This window comes from Dendropsophus ebraccatus, chromosome 2, assembly GCF_027789765.1.
Source record: "Dendropsophus ebraccatus isolate aDenEbr1 chromosome 2, aDenEbr1.pat, whole genome shotgun sequence".
Taxonomy (NCBI): domain Eukaryota; kingdom Metazoa; phylum Chordata; class Amphibia; order Anura; family Hylidae; genus Dendropsophus; species Dendropsophus ebraccatus.
In genome coordinates, this window is record NC_091455.1 from 189,978,960 (window position 1) to 189,998,545 (window position 19,586).

Below are 19,586 nucleotides of genomic sequence, written 5' to 3' on the forward strand. Positions count from 1 at the left end.
CGGAGAGTCCCTGTTGTTTACATCGTTTTCTATGATCGAGAAGTAATTGATGGCCATGTATGTACTGTACACACTATGTCACCGAAAAGGGCACTACTAGGTTGTAGCACCGGTATACTGATACTGGGATTAGTGACATATTATTGTTTTTTTTTTTCTTTGCAATATTTCAACTTTGTTGACGAAAAATATTAGAGGGAATTTATTTAAAGTGTCCCTGTCGTTAAAACTTTCAAAATATAAATCAACAGTAGATGTGATATAAAGCAAGTTTTCAATTTACATTCAATACTATTTTTTTTTTTTTTTTTAGTTATCATGGAAAATACGGCACTTCCTGTTTTCTGATGCTTTTTTTCTATAAAAAAAAAACACAGGAAACAGTCAAAAACAGGAAGTCCTGTGTATCCCAGGCCATCTGAGCGCTCACAGAGAGAAGGCAGTCATGTGATTGATGGACACATGGAGCCGTGACTCTCTGTACTGGCTGGAATTCCTGGGGGAGATTTATCAAACATGGTGTAAAGTGAAACTGGCTCAGTTGCCCCTATCAACCAATCAGATTCCACCTTTCATTCCTCACAGACTCTTTGAAAAATGAAAGGTGGAATCTGATTGGTTGCTAGGGGCAACTGAGCCAGTTTCACTTTACACCATGTTTGATAAATCTCCCCCCCTGTGTTTAGTCAGTTCTTTTTTTTTTTTCTAACCAGCACAAGACAGAAAATCTGCCTTCAGGAGACTGGACCTGGATTTCTGGTAAGTTCAGCTTTGTTTTACAGCATGATAACAACAAAAATAATGAATGTATATGGCAACATCTACTGTTAATTTGGATTTTGAAAGTTATAACGACAGGTACACTTAAAAGGGATATCCCACAAAGCAAAATTGTTAATGCAAAGTTGTGCACCGCATACAGTATGTACGTATATGTGAACTAGTACAAATGTGCTGGATTTGACCTACATCACTGTACAGTTCTTCTCCCCATGGATCTAATCACTTCCTGGTTTTCTCTCTGAACTTTGACCCTACTGTAGCCATGAAAACTTTAAATAGCTGTCTAGAAAAATTAGACTGTTACTAAAGAAGGACTGATACAGCGCAACTGTTGACCACAGGCTGTGTTTGGTATTGCAGGTTAAGCCAAATTAACCTTTAGGCTATGTTGACAGATAATATATTGGTCAGTATATTACCCAAAGCCAGGCGTGGGTTGAAATTACAGAATACTTGCAAATCTTTCCATTATGGTTTTTCTATGGCGGTTCCACTCATGATTTTGGCTAAAAATACTGACCAAAATACGAAGCCAGAACCTTGTCACACGTTTTATACTGCCCTATATGAGGGCAACATAATCTTTTAACTAATTCCATTGAAATTTGATTGATTGTATTAGTAGTTACTGAAGATGGAGTGTGGCAGGAATACTTAAAGGGGTTTTCCAAGTAAAATTTACCTGTCCAGAACACAAACAACAACAAAAAAATGTTCATGATCGGTTCGTGTTTGCCGAACATTAGCGAACAAGTTACGAATGTAAAGTAGAAGCATACGTTTCGGTCTAACGGTATGCACTTACGTACATATCAGTAGTAGCAAGATAACAGGTATTATACTGCAATCACAGTATTTGGCTATGTTCACACTACCTAAAAGTACAGCCGTTGTTGCCATCGGCAATAACGGCCGTACTTTGTGCGGAGTGCAACATAGCCTATTGATCTATGGGATCCCGGTCAGAGCATATACACATCCCGTGCGGCCCCGCAAATAACTGACATGTCAGTTTTCTACGGCCGCAATTCAATGAATTGCGGATGTAGGAAACCCTGTCAGTTCACACAATGAAGCGAGCAGCTCCGGCCGCTTGCTTCATTGTGTGCTGTGGGAGGTTCTGATGCGGGCGCGCGCTGATGCGCCTGCATCAGAACGCTGTGGCCGCAAAGATCATCCGGCCGGTATTTAACTACCGGCCGGGATGATCCGGGCAGAGACCAGCCGTTCCGTGACTCGTCCGGAATATATAATTGTTTTTTACAATAATAAAATGAAAAAGTCGTTCAACTCCTTTACAGGATGCAGACAAGGCAAGTCACAGGGCAAATCGAATTTTTAGTGCGTTATTGTTCGAACATTTGAACGCAATCGAATAGTGTGAATAGCGTACTATTCGATCATATACTATTCGCTCATTACTATTGCTTATGTATTTGCTTAGACTCGCATAAGAATTACAGAGTTGTATGGATTTAACAGCCAGAGTTGTAGCACTTTACCTAGACGAATTGACCCACCAAGTCTGACTGTTAACTTTGCTACTGTAACGACTTGGGTTGTGCCTGCCAAACGGCCCCCCTCAGGTCGCTACCCTGGTCAAGCCAGGGGTAGGTGCAGCTGGAGACAAGTAGAAAGCTAGAAGGAACACAGCAGAACTCACGGCTGAAGGCACAGGCAGCATGGACATGGCTGGAACCATGGGCAGGAACAATGGGCAGGAACAATAGAGAGCTGGGACCACATGCTAAAGGAAGCATACAGGGGCTCCAACAAAGCAAGAGCAGGGCAGGTGCCGGTATTTATAATGTAAGGGTGTTTTAGATGCAAACCAATCAGTTGGCACGCGCGCCCTGGGAGGCTGGGGTGCGGGCGCCTGCCGGAACAGCAGAAAGCAGGAGTGTGGGAAGATGAGACACTCTGTGGAGCCGAACAGACAGCGCCACTAGACCCTTGCACGTGGGCTCTGGCCCCCGATGTCACAGTACTGCCGGGAGGAGCAGTGCAGCGGCAACCTGGAGCACGAGACACTGCCGCGGCTGTGACAGCTACATCTGTAAACTGAAGCCAAGTGTGCATGGGGCTGGATGAGATATCTATTGGACAAATGAGTGTTCATCTGACAGCTTCTAATATGTATGACCAGCTTTATAGGCACATGAACAGAAGTGGTACATATGTGTTAACTCAGGACAATCCCTTTTTATTAGAATGGTCTCATATGACTAGGATGATGACATGGTGCACTGGTGTACTGGGAACCTAAGTGAGCTACTGTAATTTGTACTGGACCCTGGTAGCAAGTAATCTATTCCCTTGGAACACCACCACATGGGAAACGAAGAATTTCATAGCGTCTATGGAAAAATGGACATGATGAACGCTCACCTCAAGCATGACTGCGTTCACAAATAGATGAAGGGTTAAACTCGACACAATATAGGTCTAGCATTACAGGAAAGAAATCTTAGCCCCTCTTGCATACAAGGCTTTACCTATCTTATAGACGGCAGAGCCATAAGTGCATGATGTAACGTCACCGAATGAGCGAGAGGGTTCACAGTTCTATGAAACAATCCGTTCCATCTGCCTGATCAGAATATTGAAGCATCATATCAGGGACCTCGAATCCCATGGTATTAGTTGCCCGAGTAACCACCATAGTTTTTTTTATAGTTTTTTTTTTTTTTAGTATACATATACAAAATTGTAAAGAAACAGATATTTTAACCAAATGTTTACGATACAAACAATTGCATCCAATACGACTTTTGCATTCTCCCTAGTAATATGCAGTTCTGTCACTCGGCAGCAAGGTATTAGGTCTCCAGTTACTGCATTTAGAAAGCAATTTACAGCCTTGTGGTTCCTTTTGCTGCTTTGAAAAGCAGTGATAATTAATATGTTTTTTTGCAGCTGACAGGCGAACAAAAAACAATAATTGAACGGTACCATTTTACCCACAAGGCAAGATGATAATTAGAGGTTTAACAGACAGTTCGGATTTAATCTGAACAGTAGAAGCCTCTGTGCTTTTCGGTGCTCAGGAAGCTACAGCAGGAAATATGAAGGCAGAAGCATCCATGTTTACCTCGACTGTATCCATTCGCTTTCTGTCGGAAAAATTGACGAACTTTTGACATATGATCTTTCATGAAAATGTGCTACATCAGATATGACTAAAGATATAGATGGTTTCTCTAACATCTTAGGCTGGGTTCACACGCAGTATGACACTGGCCGTTCTGTGACCTGGCCGTGTCACAGAACAGCCGGTGTCATTGAAGATCATCCCAGCCAGTACTGCAGGATCGGCCAGATAAACTTCATTTCTAATGAATTTTAATCCCAATTCACCATTGAACATATTGGAGACTGAGACCGGAGAGGCCACACAAAACTGACATGTCAGTTTTTCTTCTGGGATCCTGGCCGCATGTATGTGTATACACTCCGTAAGGGATCCCATTGACTGCAGTGTAATGTAAATTTTCTATTAATCACAGCCGTTGTCGCAAATCGGCAACATCGGCCGTGATTTATAGAAAATTTATGTTATGTGAACTTAGCCTTAAAGGGGAACTATCGGCAGGTTAGATGAATCTAACCTGCTGAAAACCCCCTATTGCACATGAGGTGCCGAGGAGAAAGGTATATCTCTTATGTTCCTGTGCTGTTTGCAGTGTAATGCTCGTTCCGGAGCACCGTTAGGCGCACTGCCCCACCCCTATTGCGTGAGCCAGCCTGCCCGCTCCATTCATTATGATTAGATAATCTTGCGCGATGGGGATGGGGTAGTGCTAATAACAGTACCTTTCTCCTTGGTGCCCCTTGCACAATAAGGGGCTATCAGCAGGTTAGATTTGGTCATATTCTTTAATTTTTTTTAAACCTGGTTAAGAGGTATGCAGGGGAAATAGAAAGATTTTATTTTCAAACTTCTGGAAAAAAAAAAAAAAGTACTTACCTGCCGTTGAGCTCCAGCTCACTCTGGATCCCGTTTTCAGCACTCCCTCTCTCCCTCCCTACAGGAAGTGACCAATCAGCCAATCACTGGCAGTGGGAGGTCACCACTGCAGCTATTGGTTGACTGAGAAAGTAAAACAGGATCTGCAATATGTGGTGCTGTGGATATCGCCTATCTGGACTTCAGCAAAGCTTTTGATACAGTTCCCCATAAAGAGCTGATAGAAAAGTTGGAGAAAATTGGACTTAATCCCTGGATAGTTCAGTGGATGTGTGGTTGGCTGAAGGATAGATATCAGAGGGTTGTTGTTAATGGTGTATATTCCGAGCAGAGACTGGTTACAAGTGGTGTGCCACAAGGGCCTGTTCTGGGTCCTATTCTTTTTAATATGTTTGTAAGTGACATAGGAGAAGGTTTGGTAGGTAAAGTTTGTCTGTTTGCTGACGACACAAAAGTGTGCAATAGGGTTGATATTCCTGGAGGTGTCAGTAATATGGAAAATGATTTAGCTTTGCTAGATAAGTGGTCCAAACAGTGGAAATTGAAGTTCAATGTTTCCAAATGTAAAATAATGCACTTAGGGAGGAGGAATCCTCTATCAGAGTATCACATCATCAGTACTGTGTTGGAAAAGACTTCAGAAGAGAAGGATTTAGGGGTAGTGATATCAGACAGCCTTAAAATGAGTCACCAGTGCAACCAGGCGGTGGGAAAAGCTAATCATATGCTGGGGTGTATAGCTGGAGGTATAACCAGTAGGAAGAGGGAGATTGTGATCCCACTGTATAGAGCTCTGGTGAGGCCACATCTGGAATACGGTGTCCAGTTCTGGAGACCTCACCTAAAAAAGGACATTGATAAAATTGAACGGGTCCAAAGACGGGCTACAAAAATGGTGGAGGGTGTAAGGCATAAACCATATGAGGAAAGACTTAAAGATTTGAATCTGGAGTCTGGAGGAAAGAAGGGAAAGGGGGGACATGATTGAAACCTTTAAGTATGTTAAAGGACTAAATAAGGTTCAGGAGGGAAGTGTTTTTAGTAAAAAAAAACTGAGCTCAAGAACAAGAGGACACAGTGAGAGGTTAGTTGGGGGAAAGATCAGAAGCAATGTGAGAAAATATTATTTTACTGAAAGAGTAGTAGATACTTGGAACAAACTTCCAGCAGAGGTGGTTGGTAAATCTACAAAAACAGAATTTAAACTTGCCTGGGATAGACATATATCTATCCTAAGATAATAAGAAAGAAAATACTAAAAGGGCAGACTAGATGGACCCCGTGGTCTTTTTCTGCCGACAATCTTCTATGTTTCTATTTGTAACTAGCACCACCTAGAAATGGGCAGCATATTTTTCCCCCTGATTCTAAGCAGTATGTATGGAACAACCATTTTAATGGCCGTCTATTATTCATGCAAATGTTAATAATTCACCGCAACCTCAGAAAATGGCTGCAGTAGATTCACAATGTCAGGGACAAGTCATCATCAGAGGGAGCCAAAACACGGGTAACGGGGTGGAACATAGATTTGGTGTTAGACTGGGTGATGTGAGTATGTTTGATCTTACTGTAAATATTGAATGGCGAGAATAAAGCATGCTGAGAATAAACTACACATGCACAAACCGTACGAAAAAATTGATAGGTGTGTCGCATTATCAGTGGGGGATGGGGGGACTGAATTTGCAGACACTGAGACATCTAAATTTTTTTTTTACATGACAATGTCCACTAAAAAAAATTAAGTACCCAATTTTTTTTATACTATATAATTTTTATTTATTTATTGTTACAATGGATTTTTTTTCTGCATCACTATGAAAAAAAGGTCATTTTAAATTGAGTTTAAGGACTTTTTCGTTGTACGGGGAGAATTATTAAGAGCAACATTTCCTGTGCTGGTCTTATAAATCCCCTGGCAGCATGCAGGTTTACAGGCAATGCCTCTACATACATTCTGTGTGAACCGGAGCCTCTTTATGCGTACACAGTAAATCAGAGCTGTTGTAGATTTCACTGACATTTTTCCACCAAAACAATGCGGCACACTCATAGGCCGCACCCCCTCTGCTTGCGGCTGCACCAACTGTCCTGCCCTCTCCCTACCTCTCTGGCACTCATGGGGCAGAGGACCAAGATACGAAGGATTTGTTTGCATACCAAGCATTTGTGCATAGATTAATTTGCATCTTGCCCCTCTGCATCACATGATAAATGTCCCTCTATGTATATTGAAATGATGATTATCACTAATTTTTGCAGGAAACAGAACCTAAAAATAATAAACTACTCATTGGGGAGATTTATCAAACATGTGTAAAGTAAAACTGGCTCAGTTGCCCCTAGCAACCAATCAGATTCCACCTTTCATTACGCACAGACTCTTTGGAAAATGAAAGGTGGAATCTGATTGGTTGCTAGGGGCAACTGAGCCAGTTTCACTTTACACCATGTTTGATAAATCTCCCCCATTGTTTATAAAACTTGAGAGAATTGGGTCTAGTGGTTGGCATCAAGTAAAATAAATCTTTAAGTTTTCTGCATTTCCTTAAAATATTTATGATACATTTATATTCATATTTATATTTGTCGGCACATTTTGAGAATGATAAAACATTTTATTTTCACAAAGATAATTTTTCAAGGATTTTTTTTTTTTAAATTCTTAAAGGTTAAAGTTTGACTTTATTAGCAGATTATTATCGATTTACCCTGCAGTGATATTAAATCGCTAACATAACATCACAGTATGGTTGCTGAAGCAACAGCTTTTCACACTGTAAGTTAGATTAGCTAACGCTCCTGTGGGCCGAATTCACAGATAAGAGTAGAAGAAATGTAGCGGGGAAAAAAAATAAAAAATACAATTCACATTAATATTGGGTCGAATTAGAGATCATTACTGGGACTTATATGCTTCTATGAGATTGCTGTTCACTTTTTACAAACATGTGAGTGCCCAGTCAGTCCAACTTAAAGAGGTAGTGCGGCAATTTACTTTTTCTACTTAATTAACACACATTAATAAGTTATATAAATTTGTAATGTGTGTTAATAAGCTGTCTTGCCCCGCCCCCCCCCCCCCCCTGATTGGCTGTGCTAGCTAGAACCCATGTGGTGTGCTTCAGCCAATGAAAAGGCTGCCGGTGCCATTCGCTGCACTTGGACCCAGAAGTGAGGACGGCAGCAGAAGATGGTGGGGACACATCCGTCGGGAAATTTGAACGTCAGTTAGTATATATTCTGAGTGTGTCTGTTTTTTGGGGGGGGGCGCTGATTTTATTGGCCAGGAGTGTTCCATGTAAAAGTGACAGCAATCAGCTCAGGTCAAGGCCAACACCCATTGTTTTGGCTAGGCTTTAAAATGTATTATTACTGGCCGCACATTTCTTTGTGTAAACAGGAGATATGCGGCTAATAGCAAAAGGAAACTGACAGCATGGTTATGCCTATATCTGGTGTTACCTTTGCTGCATTGCTTGTGATCCAGCATCCTGCTCTCCAGCTCTCCCATCCTTCGGCCACTGCTGTATCTTCAGGCCACAGCCTACTCCTTCTGTCAATTATTCTGCCCAGAGCTGGACGACAGAGCCAGAGAGCGAGATGCCGGATCACAAACAGCACAGAAGGTAAGTATGCACTGCTTGTGATATATGCATATCTGTGCTGTTGGTTTCCATGGCTGCATGAACAGTACCAGGATTGTTTGTGTGACCCAGAAGCTCGATTTTTTGTGCCGTTTAAAGGCCCAACAAATAAGCATCGATCTAACTGATCTTTGGTCTTTTGTGTCCATGCTTGGCCCCAAATGGGATCATGTAAAAGGGCCCTTAGACATCATCCTTTTATCAGAACCAGTGAGTTGTATTGGAGGATACATGAATCTCCTCTGTGAATGGCCAAGTCCTTAATGGCAGAAAAGGTAGATGAAATAAACCAGCATTTGGGTAAATGAGTTAGATACTTTATTCCATAAATAACATTACCCTTATTGAGGGGTTGTGTCTGATATTGCAGCTGCAGTAAATAGGGTTGAGCTACAATACTTCACATAAATTATGGGTGGTTATGGCACTATTTGGTGAAAAACACAATGTTGTTTTTCAGCTGTATTTTTTTTACTGAAAATATGGTCATATTTTTGCCTCAAAATGATGTTTGTCCAAAAAAACAATGTTGTGTGAACATAGGCTAAATGTGACATAATTTTCTATAGGGTTCCAGACAAACCTGCTTTGCTGACTTTACTGAGAGTTAACACAGTGTACAAATCTATGTTATATCTGACTGGTGTTGGGGTAACTTGACTTGAAAATTCTAAAGATGCTAAAGATATTGCCCCATATTCTTTATTCTTCCTTAAAATCAAATAATGCAACAAAATCCCCAAAACTTCAGCAAATAATAAGTCATCTCTGCAACTCATCCAATTAATTACACTCCCCTGCAGTATTAATTATTCTTCAGGGAGCCGACACTTCTAGCTATTAAGGTCTCAGGTTGTGCAGAAGGAACTATTTGTCAAAAAGCATCAGGTTGATCTACACTAAAGAAATGGTTCCAGCTGCATTTTTCATTTGGTGATGAATTTCCTTCTATGTTAATGTTTCTTTTGTCCCACTTTTATAGATAACAAAATCTAACAATTGTTCTCCTTTTTTCTTTCAAATTCAATTTTTATTTAGAATTTTTTTTTTGTATAAAACATAGAAAATAGGGAAATCAGAATAAATTGACACCTCATAATAATAAATAATAATAAGAATAAATTGACACCTCCTTTTTCTATACATGAGATATGTAAGAGGTAAGTACAGCTTATGGTATACAGGGAAATCTTGGATTCCATGTAACTTTGTACGAGAGCGTTTAGCAAGACAGTTTAAAAAAAATAAAAATAAAAACTTGGAAAACAACAAGTTTCTTTTAGGTACAAGTCTCCATCTTGATACTGGACTGGGTAGAGAGCCCTCTCATTTTAAGCCACTGCTAACTGATCAACTCTGCCGGCGGTTAGATGCTTTCCGTCTCTCCTCCAATGCCTGTCCGCATCACTGCTACTTCCCTCTGACCCCTGAAATAAATCTTTCAACGATAGTTGCTCCAGGCACCCGGCACAAGTAGCATCAGGTACCAGCACCAGCAGGTTTGAAGCCACTTGGGTAGTTGTTTGTTGAGGGAAGGTTAAATGATTAACCCCTTTTTACTGATACAGAATAACTTACCACCTTATTTTTGGGTTGTGGAACTAATTGTCTGCATTCCAACTATTTCTTATGGGAAACTTTTCTTTTGATATATGAGATACCCAGATTTGGATTACATTTGGGTGGGTTTCCGGAACAAATTCTTGAAATTTTAAAAAATGCTCAAAATCCAAGATGTCACTGTACACCCAAACCTGAAGGCCACTTTTCAATACAATTTTGAATGGTGTTTTCAAAGGGAAGGTGGTCTTTCCAAAGAAAACGGCCACAAAAAAACCTTCTCTAGATAAGGGGGTGGTCTTCTGAAGGAAAAGGTTTTACTTTATCTGGAAATACTTACAGTATTAGGCTAAGTTCATACAACGTATATTTTCAATTAATCACAGCCATTGTTGCAAATTGCAACACTGACCACGATTAATTGAAAACATACATTGCATTAAAGTCTGTGGAATCCAGGCCTTACAGCTGCACAAAAGAACTGACATGCCAGTTTTGTGTGGCCGCTATTCATTGAACAGCAGCCGCACAAGACTGACAGGGTAGAGAATGTAAAGTGCGGCTCCGGCCACACTTTTCATTGTGTGCCATGGGTAATTGGAATGTGGGCACACCCGAATGCGCACGCATCCCAATTCTAAAGAAATGAAGTTCATCTGGCCAGTACTGGGATGAACGGGATGAACTTCACTGACACCGGCACTGACACCGGGTCACAGAAGGGCCGGTGTCTTAGAGCTTATGAACCCGGCCTAAAAGCAAAATTACAAGAGGAAAAGCGTGCCCAATTTGTTATAAACCCACAATGATTTAATGTACAATTTAAAGGGCATGTTCGCACTGGGCAGATACACTGAGATTTTCCCACAGATGTTTTACATACAGAAAATCTGCAGCATATAACAGAAGAAATAACTTCCAAGTACCAAGTAAAAATCTGTATTTTTTCTGGACAGAAATTTGCCTGCGGTGCAGATATAAATCGGTGGCATGTCAATTTAGCCAAGTGGCTGCTTGTCAGTCACAATGTTACCACATTCACATTTACCTCTAAGTAAATCTGGTGGACCTGAGGCTGCTCCACCATGGCAGGCACAGAAGTCTATACCAGCACTGAGCTGGTGTAAATTGTTGCCATGATTTACACCTTACGCAGATTAAACAATGGTAAATAAGGTATGGAAGAAGGTGTGACCTTGTCGCCCCCCCCCCCCCCCCCCCCCCACACACACACACACCCCTTTACCCGTCAGGCAGACAGGGCATACATCAAGGTGCACATTTTTGCATAAACTCCATGATTTTTCCTGACGTACGCCTGGCACACGTTTCATAAACTCCTCCCTTTGTGCTGGTTTACCTGCAGAAATGCTCGATGAGATGGTGACCCATTGATTTGCCCAGTATTCTGTTTCAAGATTTGCTCAAATTGAATTCTCTGAAGTGTACCTTCTGAAACATAAAGGGACAGGTGCCATAATGCCATCATAGTATACAGCAACATTGAATGGCTATTGGGCATCTTGTGCTGGTGAAACCATGCCCACATGCCATGATTGCCATCCACCACTGCTCCTCTCATCTCAGAAGATATATTTATGATACAAACACTGGGAGGAAGTTGAGTGTAGGGTAGCGAGAAAAGTTAATACCTTATTTTCTCCTCGGACAACCCCTATAATAACAATATAACATGAATGTACACAACTTTTTCATATTCTTTCTGTTTCCATTTATTTCCCTTTTGAACAGTCAAGAGGCTGAAAATCCATACAGACCTGACATTTCTCGAAACTACAATTTTCTACAATTGTATCCATTCTAGTTATTCTTATTGTTACAACTATTCTCTGTATTCTTATTGATATCCATAGCTTTTCAAGTCAAGGTTGGATGCTACGTAAGTGGAAATGTGGAAAAGAGTCATTGTGCTAGAATATTAGTTCTGGGTCCTTTACCTTTGCCACTTATGAATAACCAATTTCAAAATATATTTGTTACATTTTGCACATATTTAAGAAGTGTATCGTGTCCGAACCATACGTTATGTGTAACGCAATGTATTTCTTACTATACTCAACTAGTTGTCATAGTAACTTTTCATATGGCAGAGTATTAAATGGATATAGCGGAGCATGAGAATAGGTGAGTCTATAATTAGAAAAGGTGAAGCAGTCACACTGACGCGTATGTGACTTCACCCGACTGCTGATAACTGCACCTGAGAAGGGAAAACGATTCATGTTAAACAGTGAAATGATGAAGAAAAAGCAATCAATAAAATTATTTAATAGGGCGCTTAACCCCACGATCAACGTCCTATCACATGAAATCTAGTACCCACAACCTGTATTATTATCTTTATCAAGATAGACATCTAGACCTCTGATAAGGTTAGGATGTGATCCTGTATGTGATCTAAGCCGACACAGACCAGACCCCTTGATGTGACTCATAAAGCCATGTAACTTTCTGGTGGTATGAGCAAAGGTGACATTAAAGGACAACTCCAGCGGTACAAAAAAAAAAACAAAAAAAACTGGAAGACACAAATCATATACTCATCATCCCTCCTCAAACGATCGACATTCAAAATTACTGCCAGCCGTGGTCCACATCAGCTCCAGCTTTGGTTTTTCTGCACTCTGGGTTCCTCTAGCATGAATCAGAGAGAAAAGGCTACTGGTGGGCATGCATTGGCAGCCTTTTTATTGGCTATATCGCATCACATGGCTTCCAGCTTGCTTAGTCAATGAGAGCTGAGCAAGCTGGAAGTCATGTGATATGTTAAAGCCAATGAAAAAGCTGTTGATGCACGTGCACTAGTAGCCTTTTCTACCCCATTCATTACATAGTAAGAAGCTGAAGAGGTGGAAGACCAGGCCCGCCCCCTGCTTTTGACAACAACAACACAAAATGGCGGCAGGAGAAGAGGATGTGGTCGACAGTGAATGTGTAAGCATGCTTTTTTTTACTCCCGGGGGGAAGAGAGTCGGAACGGCTTTTAAAACACAATAACCATCTGATTAACCATCTGCAGTAATGAAACACATAGATGTAGCTGAGCTTGGATGAATCAGATGACACTGCAGGAATACTAGTAGTGGTTGTGCTTATATGGGTTATGCAGGGCAGAATCTCATGTTCATGTGGGATGTGCCATGTGGTCATCTTCGGAGGATGGATAAAAGATTATTATCAAATTTTCGGCAAGTCTCCAAGTAAAACATACTAAGGATTATGCCTGGTGAAGGGCTTGCAGGGGTGAAGCCTGACACAGGTATTCAAAGCATATCAGAGAACATTAAATCCATGTGTGATATACCATCAGCGAACATGTTCGTAAATGTTTGTGTACTTGTACAAACATGACACTAATTGTTTTCGTTCGCCAATCACAAACAATTTGGTCGATGTTGGATTGGTTATAACCATCATCAAACATATTCAAACATGCAAATGTTTATCTCACAACTGTGCAATTTACGATTTGCATTTGATAATCTGTACACATGTGCGTAACTCTAAAACTAAACATAAAATTAAGCTAGTGAGTTCCACAAGTTTTTCCAACCACATTGTCAATAGACTGCACATACCCTTCACTTCTAGTCCTGTACAGAGGCGGACCTATCACTTGTGCAGCCTGTTCAGCTGCACAGGGGCCCAGGCCAATAGAGGGGCCCGCCAGGCTCAGACTCTAAAGTGTCAGCTCACATGTCTGTAGTAGGCCCCCCAGGCTGCATCAGCACCCGGGAAGTGCGGGCCCCCTGCTCCTGTGGGGCCCACTTAGTGACTGTATGCTGTGCCCGGTCAGGGCTTGTTCTCCTCTCTCCTCCTGCACGCTGCTGCTGACACCCCCTCCTGTACTCCACTGTCTGGCATACCTTGTATGAGGAGGAGAGGAGAGAGAGCATGTGATGGCAGACCTCCCCTCCCACCTTCCAGTACTCCACTGTCCGGCATACCTTGTGTGAGGAGGAGAGGAGAGAGAGCATGTAATGACAGGGGCTGGAGGGATCCTGCAGGGTTATGGCTGCCAGGGACAGGACTGTGAAGAGGAGCAACAGCAGCACCTCTGACAGTGAGTGATTGTCAATGTGTCTGTCAGGCTGCTGGAAGATAGAGGGTGGACTGTGTAAGAGAAAGCACAGAGCCCCCTCACCCCTCTTTGGTGCTGTAAGTTTTATTTTAAGTTTATGCCTCTTTAGCCAATATCTATACCCCCCTTCAGCATGGTTGTTTTTCTCTTTCCTCTTTCCCCTAAGCAGCCACATACAGTACATGCACCCCACCTGTGCAGCCACATGCAGTACATGTCTCCCACCTGTGCAGCCACATATGGTACATGTATCCCACCTGTGCAGCCACATACAGTATATGTACCCCTTCTGTGCAGCCACATAAAGTACATGTCTCCCACCTGTGCAGCCACATACAGTACATGTCTCCCACCTGTGCAGCCACATACAGTACATGTCTCCCACCTGTGCAGCCACATACAGTACATGTCTCCCACCTGTGCAGCCACGTACAGTACATGTCTCCCATCTGTGCCCCAACAATTATTAAGGGGCCATGTGTTTTATCCCCTATTAGTAGTGTTCTGGGGTCACTCCCACACTCTGACCTATATACTCTCATTCTTCACACAGCATCCAGTGTATAATGCACCCAGGACCCTCCAAGTACAACAGCTGCACAAGTACAACTCCCAGCATGTACTGCAGTCTGAAGTCCTCAGGATATGCTGAGATTTGAAGTACAAATGAGCAGACAACTCAAGGGGTTGAAACTACAACTCCCAGCATTCTCTGGGAGCTTCATAAGTGTAAGGCATTCTGAGAGTTGTAGTTATTGTTATTCTGGGAGTTGTGGTTACAGATACATCAGTGCAGGACGGGACCAGGTCTGCGTGTCACTTCTGACGAGTTCTTTATTTGGGTGCCCCCCATGATCAGTTCTATTGGTGGGCCACAGGTACCCCAGTCCCACACTAAGGTCTGCACAGACTACAGTACAGTCCTCTAGTGGGCCCTGGCATCTACGCTGAAGGGCCCTCCAGAGAAACCAGGACACATGTACCTGATACCCGGGCGTACATATGTGTGCACCTTCAAGGCAGAAAGGTGGAGAAACGAATGGGTTATGGGAACCCAAACATATTTTTTGCACAGGGGCCCTTTGCAGTCTGTGTCCGCCCCTGGTCCTGTACGTGCTTCAAAAAAGAGCCAAATGTGATTATATCCTAATAGGAAACCTAAGAGAACCTCAGGGCAAATTTCTCTTCTTATCCCAAGACTTGGACTTAGGGGTCCCAGTTGGATCTGCTATGAACAGGCATCCTACAAACAATTCCTACAACCTGCTAAGTAGGGATTTAGTTTTTCTTTTGTAAGGATCCTAGGGAAGGATTTTGTTTATTTCTTTTTTAGTTTCTTAGGGAATGAGAACATTTACAGGATAATAAATCAATACTAATATTCTAAATGGGCAGAATAGATGGGACAGCTGGTCTTTACCTGGCACCAATATTGACTATCTGTATGTGAGGGCTGCAGCCCATCCTTATGATGCAATTTGCATTCACTCTGTGTATGAAGTTAGTATACCCGAAATCAAGCTTCAGCGGAGTGACTCCTAATTACCGTAAATATTGGCTTCAGGGCTCGAGTTATAGCAATAATATGGTCCAGATGATCTTAATTCCACTTTCAGTGTATTCTGCATGTTTAAAGCACAAGGTCACCCTTCCAATAATTTGCCACATGCAAATAAGTGTAGACCTTAAAGCAGGGACATTTTTTGTATTCAGAAAGCAATTTGTTATGTGTTTTGTGACTTTGCACTGAATTTTGCTGGTTGCTAAATGACCTGTCGTCCTGTCCAAATGTGCCCGCAGTTGCCTGAGCAGTGACAAATTACTTGTATTTATTGCTCTTTATAATGAGCATTATTCTCTTTGGGGGAGGGGGGTGGGCTCTCTTTAAATGTTTGCATCAAGTCGCATTGGTTTGCGAGACGTTGATGATATATGTCAAGTCATCAGCTAGGGAATTGCCTAAGGCACTATAGGAAATTGCTACAAATATAAAACACACATGCAGCAACATATGAAACACTCATGATAAACACCATAAGCATTCATCAAATGCATAGACAACAGGCACATGCCCATTCTTATTCTTATTCCCAAATAGGTTTATAGAACATCCATTCCGAATGGAAAGGGTCCATCATGTCTCCCAATGGGTTTCACGTATCCTCATGTCATAGAGAAGATGTATGGAGTTGTCTGTTAGAAAATATGACTCTCTACATGTATAATAGAATTATTTTTCTGCTTCAATTCCAACTTTTATGAAAGTAGTGTGGCTATCTGCTCCCACCCAAAGGACTATAAACTTGTCTTGCAGAGTTCTGAACCTTCAGCCCTTCAGCTGTTGCAAAACTACAATTATCATCATACGTGGAGAACAAAAGATATGGCTTTGGCTGCCCAGGTACTGTATGATGGGAATTGTAGGTTTGCAACAGCTGAAATGCCAAATGTTCCCCCATCCCTGCTGATAAAATGCTGATCATAGTCTAAGATGTGGCACCGCACTAGCTTGGAAGGAGGGAAACTGAGAATAGTTAAAAAAAAAAAAGATCAGGCTATCAACCTTGCCACAATAATAGTGTTCTAGTGTGCCCAAATAATAGTTTAACACAAAGTCTAAATTTTACTAGTATACAATATAAGGTTGAGTTCACACAGTGTATGTCAGCAGCCGTTTGGGTCACAGAACGGCCGGCGTCAGTGAAGTTAATCCCGTCCAGTACTGATGAACTTCCTTTCTTTAGAACTGGAATTTGGGCACATACTGTACGGGTGTGCGAGCATTGCAATTAACTATAGTTGACAATATAAAGTGCAGCCGGAGCCACACTTTAAATTGTCTGCACTGTCAGTTTTGTGCGGCCCCTATTCAATGAATAGCAACTGCACAAAAGCGACATGTCAATTTTCTGTGCAGCCGCATGAAATCCCGGCTGGAGTGTATACAGAGTGTATACACTCCAGCCGAGATTCCATAGACTTCAATGCAATCGGCCACTTCATTAAATACCAGCCGTTGTTTAATGAACTTATAAGTTGCAATTTGCAACAACCCGTGGTTTTATGCTAAACATACATCGTATATGAATGAATGGTATCCTGGCCTGAGCGTATACACACAGAACATGTCAGTTCACACAATGGAAAGTGTGGCTCCGGCCGCACACTCCATTGTGTGCAGTGGTAAATTGGGATGTAGGTGCACACGGGTGCGTCACATCCGAATTCACCAGAAATAAAGTTCGTCCGGCCAGTACTCCAGTTCTAGCCGGGATGAACTGCACTGACACCCGCCGTTCTGTGACCCAGCTGGGTCACAGAACGGCCGGTGTTATACGCCATGTGAACATGGCATAAAGGTGTAATACACTACTCAAATTACAGTACCATATGTACAATACTAGGAAGAAAAACCTTTTTTTTTATTGTAGATCTGCCCAATGGTAGGTTAGAGGACACAAAAATCCAATATGTTTCAGGTGGATATGGCTCTTAATCATGATTAAAGATGGTATAGTAGATCAGCGCTCGTTTAATGAACCTTTTACACAGCTTAATAATTTTGTGGTTAGGGCTGGATCACTAGATCGCTCCCTAACAATAATTTTTAGGGTGGCACGATCCCAGTGATCAGCCAATGAAGGCTCCTTTACCTTTACGTGTCCATTTTAAGAAAGCCAGTGAGAGACCACTCATTTAGGATGGTCTGGCTGAGAATTGTACAAGATTTCCCAGTATAATTGCCTCTGCTTATCCGCTGAACTATTAAACCATCCACTAAACGAAAAGGCCTTACCCGTCTGATTGACACACATTATGTGAATTTATGACAATATATATTTTTTTTTTATAAAACTCTAAATGTTATTTTGTCGTCTTTTGTTATGGCTGGAATAAGGCGAAAATTGGAAAATCAAAATTCTGCTCAAGAACAAGTCTCTGGTACATTAGTAGAAAATGAATTAATCATGATTAATGTTATTACAATGAACACCAAATGAATCCGTAATGACTGGGCACCTGTTTTAAAATGTGTTCATTTTTCTAAGTCTTTCAAGTTGCTAATGACATTTATGTCTTGATTCCTAATGGAAAAGACACGCACACAAAGACGCGTGAGCTCGAAAGTCAATAGGAAACAATATATCACATCTAAACAAATTCATTACCAGCATCAATACTACTGTACCATAAAACCCATAGCATTATGCAGTGAGAGCAACGTGGAAACAAACACAAGGAATGCAAAACTTGTGTTCAAACCAGCTGCCATATTTATTAGTGATGTTGCATTTTGATCCTTTTATGGTGTTTTTTTTTTTTCTTTTTTCTTTTTCAAAATCCTATCCTAATATTGCAATTGATTAGATTTTTTTATTAGATTTTTTTAACCAGTCAAAATTTCCAAATCTGGACACATTTTTCAGTGACTGGCAAAGGAAGAGGTGTATGACAGTAGCCAATGGACGAACTGGTTTAACCATTGTGTCCTATAAGCTGGCAATTCTGAATTTGAAAATTGTAAATCAAGTATAATGGTCCATATCTTGTCTATGTAAATGTCTATATAGGTACTGTATGCATATTTAGCCTCTTACAGCTATGTTCCCACTACGTTTTGTGATGTTTTTTTAAAAAGAAAAATGGCACCCGTCATTTTGAGGTCAAAATGACGTCTGTCATTTCGCGGTTTGGCCGTCCGTCAGTGTAATGACGGCTGTTGGTACATTGTTCTAGTTTAGGCGGACTCATTGCCCTTTCGGTGTGTCTTTAATTGAAAAGTCCATTGAGCTTAATAGTAAAAACGGTGAAAGGACGATGAAAAAAGTAAAACTGTGTGTCAGCAAGCAAAAAAATAATGCCTGTTGTTATACAAAAGACGTCTGCAAATAATTGTCATGATCATTATTTTGACATCCGCGCAGACAACGATTGTCATTTAATACACTGTGTGCGTTGGGCGAGCGTTGCATTGAATTGAGGTCAGTTAAAATGTGGCTATAATGGACGCCTCTTCTCTTTTTTCACTTAGTGTGAACATAGCCATACTGTGATCTGGTCGTTGTCTGCAAACTCACATCTTGACTAATAAAACAAAGTTTCTGTATCAAACTTTTATGCTCTCAAAAATATGTAATCAGATTCACAATTCTATGATATGATTCTGAATTTTCCAAGACATTTTTTTTTTTTTTTTTTATTAAACTTTTTGTTAACAAAATAAAGCATAAACATAAAGTTCAACAAGATATGCAAATGACAAGAGTATACAAATTCTCGGAAAGTTTCTAAAAATGTCCTTGAATGTAGAAGAAGCAATTTCAACAGAAGAAGTATGTTTGATCAACAAATAATAAGGAATGAACAGTACCAAATAAAAAGTAAGCATAAAAATGCACACAAAAAGACTTACCCTTCTGCGTACAACTCCCATTTTCATTTCTGTATCCTGCCAATAGAATGAAAAGAGAATTATTAATGAATTTAGATATATTATAGATATATATAGCAATATTTTGCTATA

General features: G+C 41.1%; 1 protein-coding gene across 4 annotated transcripts in view; it reads right to left on the reverse strand.

The window, feature by feature from the left end:
* The window catches only part of ADARB2 (adenosine deaminase RNA specific B2 (inactive)), a 471,923-nt gene that overhangs the window by 256,750 nt on the left and 195,587 nt on the right, over positions 1-19,586 (reverse strand). For all 4 annotated transcript variants that reach the window (XM_069958929.1, XM_069958928.1, XM_069958930.1 and 1 more), the window contains exon 3: positions 19,476-19,511. In XM_069958929.1, coding sequence (XP_069815030.1) covers positions 19,476-19,511 — 36 coding nt within the window. The remainder of the gene's footprint in view (positions 1-19,475; positions 19,512-19,586) is intronic.